At 37.7% G+C, this 20,168-nt stretch overlaps 2 protein-coding genes across 2 annotated transcripts; both read right to left on the reverse strand.

Annotated features, from left to right (window-relative positions):
- Positions 1-269: 269 nt before the first annotated feature.
- LOC134842937 (uncharacterized) lies at positions 270-7,248 on the reverse strand. The gene is made up of 2 exons (XM_063859469.1): positions 6,953-7,248; positions 270-6,205 (listed from the first exon to the last, which is right to left on the reverse strand). Exons 1-2 carry the CDS (start codon positions 7,195-7,197, stop codon positions 4,708-4,710), a joined length of 1,743 nt encoding a protein of 580 aa, XP_063715539.1. The 5' UTR covers positions 7,198-7,248; the 3' UTR covers positions 270-4,707.
- A 2,970-nt stretch (positions 7,249-10,218) lies between these two features.
- LOC134842292 (transketolase-like protein 2) lies at positions 10,219-12,381 on the reverse strand. Its single transcript, XM_063858563.1, has one exon. The coding sequence runs from the start codon at positions 12,294-12,296 to the stop codon at positions 10,401-10,403; it is 1,896 nt and encodes a 631-aa protein (XP_063714633.1). The 5' UTR covers positions 12,297-12,381; the 3' UTR covers positions 10,219-10,400.
- Positions 12,382-20,168: the final 7,787 nt, after the last annotated feature.

Raw genomic sequence — 20,168 nt, forward strand, 5'->3', positions numbered from 1 at the left:
ACATATAGTTCAGTTGTTCAATCTATCAAAATATTTGCATCTAGATTGTGGATAAATAACGAAGACAAAGCATCATAGGTTGGGGAACGATTCGAACCAACACCAAGACTCGGACAACTCTTAGTGATACCAAACATAGATACAAAATACTTTCTTTTTTTTTCAAATCAAAGAAGATCCCATTTTGAGATCACAGAGACTTGTAAAATCTAACGCACATGTGCTTGATTGTTTACTGTCTTTTACTGTTTATACGCTAAAATCTCTAGATAAAACAAGTCTGTGCATAAAATAAGATCCATGATATTGGAAGTCTGCATTCCAAACAACATTAAGTTCAATAAGAATATAATGGCTAAAAGTGATTATTATCACATCAAGATAATTTAGGACCAGGAGCTGATTAAAGGAAGGGCCTCCTCGGAAAAATGCAGTCATACATTGCGTCCTCATTTTTTAGACTCACATTATCAGCTGACAAACCCAAAAATCAGCTGACAAATGGTCAGTGATGCCAAAATTTTATTTTTGAGGATAGAACGCCTGTTGAATATCACTGAGTCTTAGTGAAAACGGACCTTCTAAAACTCAACCCGTGGAAGCCATTCATTGCCTTGCCAGTACAGCGCTTTTGCTGAGCAGTCATTCCGATTTATAGTCGTTCATGCTCTAATGAGTGGTAAATGTCAGGGCTCATCAGAGTGGGCTATCAGTATTACCCCGTATACTAGGATAAAACGTAGATATCTGGTCTTCGGTTTGGCCTTAGGTTTACAAGGAAACACGGCAAGACGGCATCAGATATCTATGTCAAACTATGAAGCATCGAGTTGTCTCACACTGATGGGCGATGACTGTCTCCATTGATCGGATTCCGCGGGTCTTTGCTGGAAGGTACGCGTAGTCTCAGTCCTTGAAGGTATGTGAATAGTATAGTGTTAAAAAGTAAATGAAAAAGTAGTTCATGTATGGAACCTCTTTTCAGGTGCAATTTGATTTTCTCTTCCCTCGAAGTCTTGTCAAAAATTAATTGGTACAGTGCATTGTTTAAAATGCAATCAGTTTGGATAATTTTGGATAACAATTTGGCAAGTATACTTTCTCGTATTATGTTATGTCCCCCTCTGAGTTCAATTCAATACTCTTATGACTGTAATTCTCACATTCGCGATCGCAAGAAGTCTCATTTGTGAAAAAAAATCAAGAAAGTAATAATTCCCGATACAAAGGGCTACAATTTGGACAAAAAGTAGTTAAATATTTCAATAAAAAATGAAATGGTCCGAGAATCTCCGCCGCCTAATTACAGCTAGTAAACCAATATAACTAACTCCTGCAATAGAACTAACTCCTGCTATGTTTGACGTGCTAAAACTCCTGCAGACCAACCATCCCTTTGAGGTATTAAACACTTATCAGTAATGAGAACTAACTAAACTGTCTCTCATTCTTCCGCGTTCTGCCTACGGGTAGGCTGTTTAGTATTCTGTATTGTTTTTCTGCTTGAGTCTTAGTTTTAGTTGTAGTTAAAGTTATATTTAGCCCAACAAAACCTGGTATTCACTTTGGTACCCCCTACACAAAACCTTAACAAAATGATTCCGGTGGTGACACTATTTTTAATGTCAAAATCAATATGGCATATCTAGCTCGGATGTGCATATTTCAGCTCTGATCAAAATTATGTTTCATTTTCCAACTTCCAAATGACCCCATTCGCGTTCCGGGGCTAGCAGATCCTGAAAGATATTTACTTCATTCTAAGCCTCTAAAATTCCAGTATATCTAATTTCAATCACAACCTTACAGCTATAATGGTAATGTAGTTTGTCTTTCAGGGGTCCCAATAGGTCAAAAACAACTCCGATGAGCGAATTAAAAAGCCCGTTCATTCATGATATTTAAGAAACCTAATTTCGTGTCGTTCTCCTCTTACTGCCAGTTTCCTCTGGTACTATTTTTTTAAATAGTCTAACTGTCATAGCTAATGTTGACCCAATGTTAGATAAGTTTCACTGTTGTTCAATTAGCTACTTTTTATCTTCTGACTACTTTCCCACAGGATAAGTTTCCTCTCTATCACGAATGAAGTGATCGACTGCCATTTCCAAGGGTTAGGGACGGGCAATAGGCTACTTTCCGTAGTTAGCTCTGCCTTTTCGATGCAATTGGGACCTGAACTAGCAAAAATAAATAAGAGTTTATCGCGGTGTCTATTTTCAATATTCCGGGTAAGTCTCCCATGGGGTCCTTCCTATCAAGTTTCGTCCATATCCCATTGATACTTTCCCAATTTTAAGATCTTTTATCACTTCTCCCGGGATACGGGCTATTTATACCAGAAGGAGCCGCCGGAGGGATTACATTCAATATGGGCCATTTTTCGGGGCTAGTATCTGATGTCAATCCGCGATAAAAATCCAAATAACCTCGCACATCAATTTGGGTAATTTGTTTCCAGTCTATGGGTGGGTGGTTTTTCACGTGATATTAACTTCAAGTCAAACCGACAGGCTTGCTTAAACTATGCACAGAGGCAAAGCTTCGCTTCGCACCACTTGCGATAAAAAAATGAATGTCTTCGATTTTAAGCAAAAAACAATTATTGCCAAAAACAGTTGCAATGAAAGAACAAAATAATGGAAACAGAATTACCTGCACCATGAAAAACGTTACAAAGTTTTCAAAAAACTAAGAAACCGAATTGTCAAAAAGTCCTTTCTGCGGAACTAAGCCGACAAAAAAGAAGCAGAGACCATAATCTAAAGTAGCCAAAAATTTTTAATTTGCAAAAAAAAACCTCGCTGAAATTGGAATACTTCGCTTTATCGTCTCGTGTATTGGTGTAGTGTATTTTGAAAAAAACGCTACACTCAAAAAATGGGCTACGTGAACTACGCCGACAAAAATAAGAGACGATAGACCAAAAAAATTACAAAAACAGGTACCGACCGGATTCGAACTACAAACCTTTGCCCTTTCAAGCAAATGTGTTAACTCTAGGCAGTATGCACCGCATAGTAGATTGAACTGAAGCAGTAACAAAACCGGAAAAACCTGAGCAGAAACCCTTCATGCCATAAAAAAATCATTGAACAAAAAAATTGAAGTCTTCCATCCCCTAAAAACACACAAACATTTTCGGTCACCAAAGACGTAACAAGAGGTCACTGAGCCAATGTAAAACAACCAGCAATCTATTAGGCCGACAAAAGAAAAAGTGAATCGAGTTGGTAAAATTGTAATCAACAATAAAGGCAAAATTCGATTAGGCAGGATATTCAAAATTCCTACAAGCTCAAAATATATCTGTTGCAATCAAAAGGCCCAGTAGATATATGAGTCCATGTGATGAGTCCTGTGAACAAAGTTTTTGTTCGTGAAAAAATTTCGCAAGGCTAAATACATAATTTAGTTTTCCACTTCCTATCATTCCTAAGTTTTGGCTCCCTCCGTTCACTGAGGTCCGGTAAAACATTTGTGGAAGTCGGGATGAGGACTAATTACTTGGGACAAACTATCGGAAATAGAAGTGCAGTGGGTCTGGGATTCTAACCTTAAGCTTATCAACTAGACCTATAACATACCGAACTTTGGTCCCATTCCATGCGCCGCTGAGTTCTAATAGGGCAATTTGCACCACCGGGAACTTTTAGTTTTTTGGCCAGAGGTTCCGAGATATATGGATTGTTGCATGCCCAGCTCAAATCATCTCTAGTATCGGTCCTATGAGTTTCACAAGTAGAATCTTTATTTCCCATTTGGGTGGAGGATTGCCGACTTTACTTCACTTGGGTTCTCAGTCATAGGAGAGAGTAATTGTTTAAAGATTCGAGCTTTTTTGGAATTGACCGTCTGTTTACCTTTCTAATTATCGTATTGATTGCTCAACACCAAGCTACGAACTACTCATTAACTTTCCCCATACTGAATGCATTTTCAAGATAAAACTCTGTAAGTCTAGTTCTTAGTTTGAGGAAAATGTCTTAGAATCACCGATACTACACGCACTACAAAAAAACCGTTGGAACTAATTGACAAGTACTAAATGGCGCCGTACTAAATGGCGCAATGTGTACTAAAGGCGCCATTGACGGCTATATTAAATTTTTTTTCAGGAAGTACGCTGTTAAAATTGCATTTTCGGTTGCAACGTTTTAAAATTTGATAAAACGTTTTTTGCAGAGAATGGCCTTCTTAGTATTCAATGAGATTTCAGAATTTGAAGAAAAAAATATGCAAATGGCAGAAGAACTATTGAAAATTATTCTGCCTCTCTAAGACGACAAACCAAGTTGTATTTTTTCCTTTACTTGAAACTGCAATGCTTTGCTGAGCGTTGCCCTTTTTTGCGCACCAAGCTCCTTTTTGCCGCTGAAAATTTTCAATGTTATCACAATTGCAACCAAAAATGACTGGTCTCTGGTAAAACTCAAACTAGATATTAAATGAGCGCTGTTTCTCACATTCTATTATTGCCTTAGCAGAAAATGAAATATGTGATGAGACTGTATGTGTCCGAGACTTGGTAGAGTAATGGAACTACTTTAGAAGTTGATAACAAAAATATTTAACGGGAAGCGTCCTCTCACGTTCACTATAATACTACGTAAAGTAAGCATGTAAGTTTTTATCAAACACAAATGTATTTTGGCGCAGCCTCGAAAGGCCACTAAGGTTAAATGATAATTTAAATATTGAATAGAATCAACTAATCAAGCCACAGCTTTCGTCATCACTATGTGTTTCCAGAGTTCCCATCATCTGTATGCCTTCCATACTTTCCATCCGCATTGGCATGAAGGACTCTATGCTGGTATAGCCTTGTGGCATGAGCAGAGCCGGAACTTCTGCTGCCGACACTGAAGGGAAGTCCGACTGTTCATTCGTTGCCGCTGGGTCAAATGAGGTCAAAGATGTCATGATAGTTTGCGGACTACTCGTAACAGCAATCGATCCTGAAGATTCAACACCTGAAGAATTTGTAGCAGTTGGAGCCGTGTTGTTATTCCCAGGACTAATTAAACTTGGAGCCATAGCAAAGTCCAATTTAGAACCTCGATTGTTATTGGAGAAAGCGGCAGAGGAAACGTTTTGGAATACGAAAGACTCGCCATGATCACTCTGTTGATCACTTGTCAGTTGCTGAAGTTGTTGCTGCGAGGAAGTGTAAGTTACTATTCCACTAGTTGGCCTCGATACTTCGACGCTGAATTGGTGCTGTTGGTCGTCAATTTGGATTTGAGTTGTCGATGTTGGGGTTTCCTGTTCAGTCTTGGTTGTCTTCGATTGATCATCGTTTGACGAAGCAGCATCCGTATTGCTGCCGCTGCCACCTTGGGACGATAAATACGTTGAATTTGCTCCCTTTTCACCTGCGGACGAGTGTTTCAGAAGTGAGGAAGCGGGTTCTGATTCCAGTTTGTGGATGCCCATATAGTGCTTCTTCAAGTTACCTTTTAGTTTACAGGTGTACTCGCAAAGAACACAAGAAAACGGTCGTTCTACAGAATGTATAGACTTAGTGTGCACGTCCAAGCTGCTGTAATAGGGCGTTGAGAAGTCGCAAAGAGGACATTGAAATGTTTTGGTCGAATTCACTTTTCTCGGTGAAGATTGAGCTGGATATTTGTAGACACCTGATCCGTTATTGGCAAACGGGAACCCTAGACTCGATTTCTTACCACGTCCCCGTTTACGCTTGTTTGAATCAGTCATGCCATTCTCGTCTTTTATAACTTCGGAGTGTGTCGTGCTTGCACAAGTATAAGCAGGCGAATTGTTTTCCGGCTCCTCGGGACTGTAGCCAGACGTAATCAGACCCTGTTGATGATGGTGTTGCTGTTGCTGAGTGATGAGAATAGCCGGCTGATGTGCCAGTGATTCGATATTTGCCATGTTGATGTTCAACTGCTGCTGTTGTTGCTCCTCGGTAACTAGTGGGGGTGTGTTGAACGTCACTGTTTCATGGACAGTCGGAAATCGAGTCTCGAAACGAGGAGTGACGTCATTGCAAGCAATCTGTACGCTCGGGATTCTGAATGCATTCTCCTGCTGTTGGTTGTTGTGGTGGAACTCATTCGTGCGCATCTCGTTCGCTACTTCTCTTTTTACCACTATATTCGGACATTGGGTCGTAATTTTGTGTGCAAATGGCTGTGGCTGCACTTGCGGCTCGTTGCGAAAAATTCCTCCGTTTGTATTGCTAAAATAGATGATCATTTCTATATTTAATATAGTATGTATTTGAAGTCTATTTGCAAACGCCTGCATGCGATCCACTACGGTTAATCACTTCAGACGTGGAAGAAGACACTAGCAGAAACTGAATGATTCAATCCTTTTTTTACTTTGCTTTTTTACTGCTTAAATTTTACCTAATTATTCAAAAAATTATATTTTATATATATATTTTATATATATAGGGGCGGATCTAAGATTTTCTCGAGGGGGGGGGGGGGGGGGGGGGGGGGGGTCGGATTTCGAAAATTTTGACCTTTTTTTTAGGTCGATCAAATTGATTTTTCGAGCTCTTCCAAAGCACTGTTTTGCCCCTATTTTGGCTAAATTTTCTGCGTCGCAGGCAAATTTTTGAAAAAACAGTCAAAAAAGCCGTTTTTGGGCCTTTTTTGAAATATTTTTTAAAAAAAAAATCGCGTTTTTTTGGCGCGCGCTCCCCCTCAAAGTTAGTATATATTGGCGCCAAAGGCGCCTTTAGAAAAATTTTAGGGTCGGTCGGCCAAAAATGGATTTCTGAAAAAGTATCAAAGGGGGGACCACCAAAGTAAAACAGACTCAACAGATAATTTGAAAATTAAAAATAAAACCGTTTTTGATTCTAGGGTTGACCTTCAGTTTCTTCGTAATATACAAAAAATTTGAGTCTTGTGTGTTTTTATAGGCCTGAAATAAACGTCAATCATTTACATTTCACAAAATCTCTTGAATTTACCTTGGAACAGAATTGATCTTGACGCTTAACGAGCCGAAACATTTGTTCATGAACTTGTTTACGACTAAAAACTCCTCGCTGCCGGGCTCCTTTCCCGCTGAGTCGCCAGACAGGTGGGGCTGGTTCAAAGAAAGATCCAGAGCATTTTGCTGCTTGATCCTCTGGTCTACCAGGAAGTCAATGAAGGAGGGTTCTAGGTGCAGGGAAAGGTTCAGACCTCCGGATGCTTGGCACAGAACAGTCATGTTAGATCGAGTCAGTTCAGACAAAACACCCACTGATGAGCTTGCTCATATAATCTAGAATTGATCACTTCTTAGAACCAATTTCCATTATTAATTCAAAAATATTTCATTTTTGCAAATATTGTGCTGTTTGCTTCTTAGACACAGAGGCGAAGCGTAGCTTCACATCACTTGCAGTACAACACAAAGATTAAAAACGTAACTCGAGAGAAAATGGAAAACGTTGAAACAAAACTAGGTCTACCAAATTTTTCGCATATCTTGATAAAAGATCATTTAGAAAAACATACCCAGCAAAACAATTGAATATTAAAAGGGCACCGAAAAAAAAACTGACGAAGCGGAACCAAAGCCGACAATTCTAGAGCAGATGCCAGTAGTTTCAAGTCATCCCTGAAACTACAATGAAAAATACTAGCAACTATAATGAAACTGACTTACAGAAATAGAAAAAACCGTGATGTGGCAACAAAGCCGAAAAACGAAAGTTAAACAATTCAATTTTTACAGGAAAAAAATCAAATTCTTACATGCTGAAAAAACAAGGTCCTGTCGGGACTCGCAGCCGAAACCTTCGGGCGCGAAGGCGCTCTTTTTACCACTAGGCACAGAGGGAACGATGTTGGAACTTGTTAAGGTTGACTAATAAAGCAATAGTAGTAATAAGTGTAGTTGTTAAGTTTGAATAATAAATCAATAGTAGCAAGTAAGAATAGTATGTAAAGTTGTTAACGGATAAAAATTCAAGCACTTCGCAAGTGTAAAACATCGAATCTTTTATCGCTAAAATGACCCTTTGGCATTGGCTAAGTATTTCGCAAACGCAATTTTTCTCCACTCTCGGATCTTTCTAGAATATTCACCAACAAAACTACGGTTTTTACTGTGTTTAACAAAAATTTTGCAATTTATTTGATCAACCTAACTAAGGGCAAACGAAACTTTTGAAAGTTGCATTCGAAATCTGCGCCCCTCTCTCTTCTCCACATCTAGCCTGGCTTTTGCGATGATATAGCATCAAGACTGCAACTCGCAAAACAAGACAAAATATCAAAATTTTAGTCTAGCAAGGAGAGCCGGTTGCTGCGCAAAAAATTAGAGAGCGCTTTTTAAGCTGACTAGAATTGGGTAGAAATCCGCTCCATTGAATCGAAAAAATTGCTTTTGAAAGATTTTAGCTATACACATTTTTTTGGAACTTGAAGATTTTAAACCCTCAGAACCCAGTACAGACGCAAAAAAGATATCCTATTTCTGCTCTTGAAACAACGCAATATGAAGCTAATGAGCCGGTACAACATACATCCAAATCTTTCAATCCGCAACAATATTTGAGCGAAAAACAAAAAAATACAGTCTTCTGAACAGGACTTTAACTACCGAATACACTCTGCAAATAAAATATCGAGAGCTTGCGGGAGAATGCCGTATAAGCTGTCAAACATCTACAGCTCATCACATACCCTCACAACAAGGGAATTTTTCTCAGTTCGTCCCAAGAACTAATAAAACTGCCCCCTTAAACCGGACGAATTTCACTCGGCCCTTCGCACGCCAAAAAACTTCGCCCCTAAAACGGGTTCTTCAAACCATGCCCAGACTTCCTACTTCCCGCTCGAGCGTGCTATATAGAGAGGAGGGGTAGAAACGAGCACAAAGACGCTAATACTAAAAAAAGTTCCCCCTCGTCGATTTTGTCGCCAGAGACTCAGGGCTCGAACTATCCATCCAAGTCGGACAAGTCTCACTCATTATATCTACACCAACTGCGCACCTTAACAGGCCACAAATTACAGGCCTTAAGAAAGCAATATTAACACCTTGCTTCTCGCGTTCCAATTTACTCGCAAGTACGAATGTTCAAAATATATCTGTTTGTGGCTCTTTGTAGTAGTTAGAACATAGTTGAAAGATGCCCGATGGGAAAAGAGCCCGGCCTGAGGGCACGAAAAGCCCGATGGCAGCTCTTTTGCCCGAGGCTATCTTCAACTATGTTTTAACTGTTGAAGAGTATGTTTTTGCTCTTTCTGTTTTTGCGGCTCTATTTCCTTTTCCCCCCACCTCGTATGAGCATCAATTTTATGATATAATGAGTGGTTTTACAAGGTTAATTATGAAGACCAAATATGTTTGTCATGGCCGGATTAGACCGCATGCCAGTTTTCTTGTTTATTGGTTGGTGGGAACAGTAATTTTACTTGTAAAAAATTGCAGGTGGGGGGAAAGGAAAAAGAGCCGTTTTTGCTCTTTCAATTGTTATAATCAGGCTTCTTTCAAAAAAAAGAGACCGGAAAATTGCGAAAAGTGCGCGAAACTATGCAAATGTTCATTCATGCGTTCTAATATTTCATTTTTCATTCATGCCTTGTCGTGAAAGTACATGTGTGAAAGAGCAAAAACCTACTCTTCTTGGATATTTTATTGGGGAGGGTTCTCATGCTTGAAGGACCGAATGCTTGAAAAATTTCAACAAATCAAAATCGCTAAGCGTTCTTATTGGCTAAATGCCTTTCCCACAAAATCGAAGTCAATATTATCAGAAAATGTATTAAATCAGTTGAAAAAAAATCAAAAATGTTGCAAGTTGCGGGTTACAACCGCATTACTATTCAGATAATCATCAAGATTAATGAGTTCAAAATCAAAAGAAATTTTCAGTCTTGAAAACTCATCTGCTTATTATCTAATCGGTCAATATTAACACTAATGGCCTGGATTTTTTTTTCTTACTTTGAGATTTTCACAATTTACTTCGAGATTTTGAATACTCAATTCTGATTGTATGAAAGTAAGCTAAAATTAGTTTCAAGCATGAGGGACGCCACCATTTTATTAATCGAAATTCAGTTCAAGTTATCCACCTGTGGAGTAAGAAGGCATTTGGAAGTGGGAGTTGGGATGGGTTTGTAGAAGGAAAAAGACCTCATTTTCTCTATTTTACTTCTAGTCACTGCGCTTGCTCAATAATCACTTCGCTAGCTCTACAATCATTGATTCCCTATCTCCTGGCTCTGAAAACGATAAAAGGCCCAATTTCGGATTTTAAAAAAGAGTCCGATATACAAATCTATGATCAGTGATTCCTTTCACTTCAGTGGAAATCTTATAAGTTCAGTTTAAATATACAAAGGTTTAATATAATCACTTTTCATCGCAACTGCAATTCAAATCGCAGTTGAAGTAGTCCAATACTTATTAATTAATCACATGGCTTTTACTGTCTCAATTATAGCGCGGCTGTTGATGTTGAACAAATCCAGCAAGTCCGAACTCTTCCCACTGTAGGGCATGTGGTCCACAGCCATTCGTCTCACAACAATTCCAGTCTCCTCGGCCATTGCACCCGCAACCGCCTCTCCGATTCCCCCCTCCGGATAATGGTCCTCAACTGTTATGATTTTACCACCGCATGCTTTCGCCGATTCCAGAATTGTTGCTTTGTCCAACGGTTTCACACTGAACAAGTCGATCACTCTAATATTCACTCCCTCGGCTGCAAGTTTTGCATGCGCTTTCAGAGCTTCAACTAGAGTAATTCCAGCGCCGATCACTACGACCTTGTCAGTGGGACTTTGCTTCACTACAATTGACTTGCCAACAGCGAAGCCTTCGGATCCCGAATATAAAATTGGAGTATCCTCTCGAGTCGTTCTGATGAAACACATGCCTTTAGTATTTGCCGCCAGCTTCACTGCATGGGCTGCCGAAACCGCATCTGAAGGGTAAAACACCGTACACGTGGGAATAGCTCTGAACATAGCAAGATCCTCCAGTGCCATTTGACTTGGTCCATCTGGTCCGATAGAAATCCCACAATGGCTTCCAACAAGATTGACATTAGACTGCGAAATAGCTCCCATTCGAATGTGATCATACGCTCGACTGAAGAACGCCGCAAAAGTACTCGCAAACGCAATTGTTCTGTCTCGACATGCCATGCCAATAGCAGCTCCCACTAGGTTCTGTTCTGCAATATAACACTCCACGAATCGCTCGGGGAAAGCTTTCATAAAGTCAATCGAGAAAGTCGAGTTCTTGACATCACCGTCCAACGCAACAACTCGGTCATTATTCAGCGCCGCCAGCGATATTCCGTACGCCTTTCTAGTCGACATCTTAGTCGTGCCTTCTGGAATCGGATTCTTTGCAAAGTCTACATTAGCCAGACTAACAACCGGTGCATCGGTAACAACCGCTGGAGATTTGGGAAGAGTCACTGGACCTTCAGGTAGCTTTGCCAGCAAAGTGTTCACAAAGTTCTGAGGCTCACTCAGAGGTTTTCCATGCCAGTTCAGTTTGTCTTCCACATTTTCAAATCCTCGACCTTTGTACGTCTTGCACACCAAAACTGTAGGTTTGTCAGAACAATCAGCTGCCTTCAATGCGTCATTCAACGCTGGAATGCTATGTCCGTCAAGAATGATTGCCTTCCAACCAAAAGATTCCCATCTAGTAGCGACAACATTCACATCATGTTGGTACATGGTAGGATCACTTTGTCCTAACCGGTTCAAGTCAATAATGGCCACTAGATTGTTCAGTTTGTAGAACCCAGCAAAAGCCATAGCCTCATAAATAGAACCCTCTGCCGTCTCTCCGTCTCCGAGCAAACAGAATGTTTTGTAGGATGCTTTATCGAAATACTTGCCGACGTATGCCATTCCTGCGGCACAATTAATACCCTGGCCGAGAGATCCGGTCGCAACATCTACAAAATCAATCTTGGGAGTAGGATGACCTTCCAGCACGTGACCGGTTTCTCTGAGATGCTCAACCAATTCAGTTTGCGCTTTGCCAGTTTCTCGTAGCTTCAGAGCACCTCCATTCGCTTTGGCGTCATCAACTACAGCCCATGCCGCATAAAGAATAGGAGCTGCGTGACCTTTTGAGAGCACAAAGCGGTCACTGCTGAAATCTCGTTTCTGATCCTTGTCGTATTTCATATGGTGGAAAAAGAGAATAGACATAATTTCGGCACAGCTCGCACATGTCGTCGGGTGGCCACTGTTTCCAGCGGGATTCAGACTCGTACATTGAATGCTCAGAATTCGCAATTTGTCCGCGAGGTTGTAGAGAACAGATTCAGTTGCGGCGTCCATGTTTGCTAACTCAGTGGATCAAGTCGGGTCAATCAAAATTCTGAAAGGAGATGAGATAAAGAATTATTATAAATCAAACAGGTTTACCAAGATGTACTTTGGAATGGAATCAGTGGTCAACTGTAGACTTTCAGTAGTCACTCAAACAAGCGCTAAGTATTGCAATTGGGAGTGAACCATCATGGTCTTTCGTTTGTCTTCACTCTAACTCACATAGTACAGAAAACGCAAAAAATTTACTGCAGCATTGTTAAAGAACTTCAAAAATCAATGATTTGAGAATATTTTCTATTGAGTAATTTTGTTGTTTCACTAAACAACTAAAAGGCTGAACTTTCCGAGTTTTTTTAAGAAAAACGTTTGTCTCTCTGCGAATGTTCCTGCATCAAAAAATTACAAGATAGTTGTCACTACAAAGCTTTTGATCTGACCTATGTTGGAGGTAATTATTTATTTTACATGATCTATAATTTATGCGACTTACCGTGGGATCTATATTTATTTTTGAGCGAAATGTGGCAACTCTATATAACGACATGTGGCAACTCATTCAAGCGAAAGCTATGGAGTAAACTAGTATTTGGAGTTCCACTTCATTAATTAAACAATATTGAAACTTTTTTGAAGAGCAAGTTCAAATCAGAATCCTGCAAACAACAGTAAACTCAAGCAAGTTCGGTCATAGTTATTGTTGCAAAATTTCCAACAGGGACTAGCAATAACCCTAATAAAGAGCTACAAAAACCCGCAAAGGCGAAGAAAATCTTCAAACTTTTGTAAAAAGCTGAAGAATACGACAAGGGGTTGAGCCTGAGTAAACATAACTTATCAGAAAAAAATGAACTACAAGTCGAAATTTTGGAATTGTGGTTGACTGAGAGATGTCTGGTTTTCATTTTCGATAAAACCTTTGCTGTTTTGATTTCCTCATACCCAGCTAATTGAGAGATGAAAAATCGCAACTCAGCAACCACCTGTTGAAACCAACGTATAATAACAAAATATGGATGAAAATTTACAGAAAACTGCTTAGCCGGAAAAAATTAAACACGGAGATAGCAAGCAAACATTTGAAAAGACAGCAGACAGTTCCAGATTTTATCATGAAAAAACCATGAGAAAAACCAACATAGCCTAAATAAATTTGCAGTCACTTCGCTATATAACAGAATCAATTTCTACAATTGAAAACAATTTTTTTCCGAAAAAAATTCTGGCATTGCGCCTTTGAAGAAAAGCTCTTAGGCGTCTCGAGTATCACGGCACAAAAACAACGCCCAGAAAAATCAAAAAGTGTATTATCTCTGCTGTATTACGTGGAGGTGAAGTGAAGCTTCGCATCGCTAGCGATACAACGGTGTCCTATAATTTAATACCCTAAAACTTAACACAGTACATTTTAACACCTAGTCATTTTACTACTAAACAATTTAAATCCACAGCAATTTAACTCCTATTTTCCAGTTTAACACCGTATATTTTAACACCTAGTCATTTAATTACCAAAATTAATGCTGTATGAATTCCTTATCTTGACTCTTATCACATCAAATATAATCCTGCAATTAACGCACGCACCATAATGAAAAACTTGGTTTATCTTAGTTATACATCTAAAAATGAGGCTTCTTAAACTACTTAAGACTCTTATCGAAAAGTTAGTAATATATTTTCAATTACACTTTTCGCTTAACCATTATGATCACTAAAAAACCTGCTTGTGCTAATTCATAACAATTTGACTCAAAAATTCTGACAAAAAATAAATCCTGATAATCACTTTATACTTTACTCAAGTGATAAACAAATGCAAACACAATAAACACATTATGATTGAGTCTTCTTTCGAATTCACAGTTTCATCTAAAAACAAGCCAATTCTTTATGCGTCCAGCCACGAATTTTATTTCAAGCGAAAAAATAAGTTTACCGAAAATCGGATTTGCTCAAAATATCAAATAAATAAATGTCAAGCAACTGCCATTACAGAAAATTCTGAATTAATCGAGACGTGTGGCGAGCATAACCATGACATTTCAGCGGGAAAACCGGATGTCCGAAATGGCATAAAGCATTTAAAAGATCTCAGCGAAAGATTTACTCCGACTGTCGCAGTTGTCAGTGCGGTTTTGCCAGTTACAAACGATTTGGCCACTCAGTTTGGCCTCCCAAGTAAAGACAAACTGATCCGAACGGCTGCGCGCACATGTAAGCAGCTAGATGTGAATATGCCACCCATCCCCATTGCGCGAAATTTCCAGATCCCTGAAATTTTTGAAAAATTTATCCGGTATCACAATGGATCAAATAACCACGAGCGAATCATTTTGTGCGGCGACCCCGAAATGCTGAAAGTTCTGGAGAAGTCATCTTTCTGATTAGCCGATGGAACTTTTAAAATTGCTCCAAAAAAGTTCTATCAGGTATATTCAATTCATGTTAGTGTATCTGGCATTGTGCCAGCTTGCACTTACGCCTTCCTTCCTAAGCAAACCGAAAAAACCTACAAACGCTTTTTTGGAGCCGTTAATTAATTTAACACCCAACTGCCGGCCTGAAAAAATTTTGCTAGATTTTGAGCAAGCTGCTCTTCAGTCATTCCAAAAAACATTTCCCAAACCGTGAAGTTTTATTCCCATCGTCCTTTTGGAACCAGCGAGATGCGGACGTGAGTGGGATTGCTCATACAACAAATGATGTCGAGGGATGGCATTTCGGGATTCAATCCTATTTCAGCAGAGCCCACCCAAATATGTGGAAAGTAGTGAGCAGCCTGCAAAAAGAAGCTTCCGTACGATAACTCATTTGTTTTATACATCGACTGGCCATAAGTTCAAAAGTATCGAGTATTAAATGAAAGAGTGCAAAATATAAATTCCGTTTACGAAAACAAAACTGATTTTTTTCAGAGCGTTATCTAGTTTGTGTTAAACCATAGTAAAATTTGTCTCATTTTTGTTTATTTTTTCGTATTATTAAAACTCAAATTTCAATCCTACTTAAACTTCTTTTTGAAAAGACGTTTCCTTGCAGACTCCCGGAAACGTAACTAAACGCAAGAACTTGACTCGTGCCTTAGCAATTTAATCCCAGGACAATCGCCCTTATTTTCAGGATGCTAGGTTGGGACTACGGGATGGCAAACCCTTTAGTTTTGCGCTGATGTGCCAACAGCTCAAAAAAAGCTGACGAGCGATCAGGTTATAAGTCAACGTTCGAGAATGATTCTAAAAAATGATTCGAGACTGATTCTATTAGCGGGAATTTTAGGCTTTTGGCATTGGTTAGACCTTTTTTAAATTTCTATACTGAAAAGTATTGGCAAGGCTATTTCATTTCGGTTTGAAACGATTCATTGAAATTATTTGCAAGGTCATTTCTCTTCAAAACTTACACGAATTGAGTAGCGCGAAATTGTCTGGCTTTAAATGGCAAAAATCTCTCTTTCAGTTCTTTGACGTTTACCGAAGTCCCCTTTGAAGTAAGTTTTCTTTTCATTTTGGATTAAAACTGTGTCATAGAAACGGTTTTAAAATGTAGCGATGTTAAATTGCTAAGGCAACAGAAAGAAAGGAGTAAATTGTATGATGTTAAGTTGTTTAGAGTTAAAAAGGGGGGAACCGATGCAACACAAACATAGTTTGAATAATAGCAAACAAAAATAAGACGAAACACGAAAAAAAAACAACTGGACCTACCAAATTTTTCTGTTTCTCTCTTAATTTGTCTTGAATGAAAATCTTTTGGAGAAAAACCATCGAGAAAAGACAATCGCCAGTGGTATATTAGCGTCAGACCAAAATTTACGACGCGGTTACACGGCCAAAAAAACTTTAAAAGGTCGGCTTACAAACAGAACGAGTTTTGAAGCTTCCCTCAAAACATACAAAAGCAAGAAGCTTTTTCGCGAAATGAACGAGGCAAAATAAGACAGCTACACCTATATAAACATTGGCAACAGACAGTTGGAAAAGAGTCTATGAAATACTGACTTTCCTTTGAAAAAATCTTAACAGTCAAATTTCCAAAACAAAAATGGTCTTCAAGCTCTTTGATTTCTAGAACAATTAATCATTAACACTTCTGGGTAAATACGTAAATTGAAAACTGGGTCAATACGTAAATTTACGTTTCGCTGGGAAATCTGGTAATTTAATTCCATTTTCGAAATCTGAAGTCAATCACGATTTTTGTAACCTTTACACCGCTGTTCGACATTAGAGTTTGCCCTTCTTTTAACAAAGGAAATGAGCTAAGCTTCATTTGAAAGAAATTAAAACTCAAACCACGAAAAAGTCATTTTGGGCCTGAAAAATTTATAATTTTTTTTCCTGAAAAAAAAATCGGAAAAGCACAAACTATATAAGAGTCTAAACTACGTTTATAAGAGTCTAGACGAAAATAGTCCGAAACTTTTCAAACCGAACAAAGCAAAAAACTGAAACTAAATCAATTCGGAGCTGCTAAATTGACAACCAGCAAAAAAAAGGAATACAACTGGTTTTTAAAACACAGACATGCTCAAATGTATCTTTTATTGGTAATTCAGTCAACCCAAAAAGACTTAGTGATTCTGCAAGACAAGCTGCAATTTCAATTTATTACCTACAAAAAGCTGGAAAAAAATATGAACTCAAAGAAGTCGACAATAACGACTGATTTTTCCCCAGATTTCATCAATTTTTAACTCGTGAGCCACTTCGCAATTATAAGGAAACTGCAACAAGCACTAAAAGTTTGCAAAAAAGTAACATAGGTTAGAAATAGCATAGAAAAACAAAAAGTTTATGTGCCGCAATCGAAAAACCGACCTGTAGATCACGATTCTCACATCTGCGACATGGCGCTTGACAATAAGCAAATACTAGCTTAAAAAAATCAGATGTAACGCTTGATATTTAACTGCCGCATAGATTTTTTAATCAAATCATCAAACAAAAAATGCAAGAAGGTTGCGCATATTAATATTAATAAGTGTCAATGAAATGAACTTTTACTTGATGTGCGGCAGTTTAATATCACGCGTTATATCTAATCTTGAGTCTCACGCACTAACCATTCAGGCACGGATGCTTAAAATCCCCAAAACTAGCCACCAATAATGCAGCTACATATGCTTATAAATTGTCAATTCGATGCAGCAGAAGTAGCATCAAATACAAAAAGATACAATTTTGCATGTAAAAAAAACGCAAATGATAAAACCACATGATGTATAAATTATGCATTTCAAAAAACTGCGAGATATAATGAGTCAAAAAATTTCTGAAGTTGAGATTTTATGATTGTTATGTTGTTTGAAACAAATAGTTTTTTCGGTTCACTCGAATGAATTAAAAATGAATCAACTGTACAAACATATTTATTCGAATGTCAAAGCACATGTTATCAATAAGCTGTAAAGGTGCATCTAAATTTAAAAGGTGCAACGAAAAACCAAAATAATGCCAATGCGATGCAGCAAATTCGACGCAGCAAATATTGTTGCTTAAAGTCGCAACAATAATTGCGAGTTAGTCACCGCAACAAAATCGCAACAATATTTGCAACTTCGGTTGGAAAAAAAAGAAAGTTCGTACTATAATACATTGCTTCGCAAGTGTAAATAGCAATATAAAACATAGTAATCTCGAAACAAGAACCTTTAAAAGTCAATTGACTTTAAACAATCCTTGAAAAAATGCATGCCAAGATATTGAGTTTAAGTCGTTAAACGCAAAGAGATGCCCTAAATACATTGTAAAAATTGTGAATGATGCAAAATACGTGCACTGGATTCTCAGGGGACCATTTAGGACGGCAATTGTTCCGAACTCTGAAAATGGGGAGGAACTTTGTCTTCGGGTGTCTTAATGGTCTTCCACAAAAATCAATAAATTTGACCCAAATTGCGAAAACTGGATCGATAGGTAAATTTTTATTCCACTGAAAAAATTGAAACGAACATTAACTTTCGAAATAAAAAGACGATAACAGTTTTGGTGACCTTTAAAATTTCAGTTCTATAGTGGAGTTTGCCTTCCTTTAACAAAGGAAATGAACTGAACTTGAAAACAGTCAAAATTCAAAACGCTAAAAAGTAAACTTGAGCCTGAACAATTTTCAAGACTTTACCTGAAAAACAGAACGAAAAAAATCATCATGACCAATATTTGAGTCTGAACTACGTTCATCGACTCTTAAAAAGATATTGATGTTAATTAGCTCTCAACAGCTATCTCATTAAAGTCAGAGAAGCACCGAAAAGTCATTTTTCAACGAGAGCAAATTTAAGTTTTTCTGAAAAAAACATAGCCAACAAACAGTTGGAAGAGTCAATACATGCAAAAAAAAACAGAACAAAAACTGACTAATTTTTCCAACTTTTGAAATTCACAAAAGAAAAAGCGCGCCCTTAAAACTCTTAGGACAAAATTTCAGAACAGTTTATGAATGACACTTTTCTTGATAAATTTAAATCAATTTGAGCAAACTGAATCCATAGGTTAAGTTAAGACTTATTAAAAAAAAATCAACCTTTGAATTTCCAAATAAAATTTATTTGGCCTTAACCCTCTTTGAAATTCAGGACGAATTTACGATGGACACTTTTGTATAAAATTATACCAAGTTTAGAAAACTGGATATATTAGTAAGTTTTTAGTCCACTGTGAAAACTAACTAGAAAATTCCACTTCGAAACTAGAAGGTGTAACGTTTTTTCGCGCCACTTCCACGTTTTTATTTTGATTGGGTAATTACTTAACATTTTTCAGCAGATGAATTTAAATTAAACACAAAAAAGCAGATACACATAAGTGCATTCAAAAATGCATTAATATTTTTGAATGCGAATCTGTTGTTTGTAGAGTATTTTAATTTTTTTCTAAAACAGAAACTTTTTCCTGAAAAAAAAACACCAAAACTTTTATAAGAGTCACTGCGTTCATTCAATACATGATTATTCACTGCGTATTTGGACTTAAAAGTTTCATTTAAGTAGTGTAAGACTAAGTTTTACTTCAGGAAAACTAGTTTTCGAAGCTTTGTTCAGCGCTTCCATGACAATCAAAAGTTTTTAGAAAAAAAATATAGCCAATCAAGGATTGGAAAAGAGTAATAAACGCAAGTAAACATAAAAAACACTGGCTTAATTGAAACTTTGTTGGTGCTTCTTTGATAACAATATCCCAACTCGAGAAAACTGGATCAACAGGTAAAGTTTTTATTCTTCTGGAAATCTTGAAAACAAATTCCAATTTCGAAACTAGAAATCGCTCACGACATTTTTGCGCAATTTTCACGTTCGTATTTGGAGAGTGCTATTTACGTCACTTTTAGCAGAAGAATTTCAATTGAACTCAAAAAATGCATATATACCTAAATGCATTCATTAATGCATCAATATTTATGAATGCACATCTGTTGTTATTAGAGACTTTTCCAAAAAAACAAAAAAATCAGCAAGACCTATACAAGAGTCTTCACTGTGTTCATTACTCTTAAAAACTATTTAGCAAAAATCGTTTCTTTTTTTTTCATTTTTTGTTAATATATTTTTTGAAGACAAATGTCTAATTCATTAACGTTTTAGCAATTTGTACAGTTCTCTTATCACGCTGCGCACAAAAATGTCTTTAATTTGAAAAAGAAGGTCGCTAATCGCTACCATTCTAATCACCAATTTGGTGCTCGTTGATAAAAATTTGCGGGGTCAACTAATAAATAATTGAAATCAAATCACTACTTCAAGGCAGCTTGGGAAGTCAAAACTTTCGGTATAAGGACATTTTTTAAAACTACTGTTTAATTCAATGAAAAGTTTTTACTGTCAGACAACCCAATAGATATTGTTGATATATTTGAAAAACTGGTCACAAGTTTGAATCTCAT

This window comes from Symsagittifera roscoffensis, chromosome 3 (genome assembly GCF_963678635.1).
Source record: "Symsagittifera roscoffensis chromosome 3, txSymRosc1.1, whole genome shotgun sequence".
In the NCBI taxonomy this organism is placed as follows: domain Eukaryota; kingdom Metazoa; phylum Xenacoelomorpha; order Acoela; family Convolutidae; genus Symsagittifera; species Symsagittifera roscoffensis.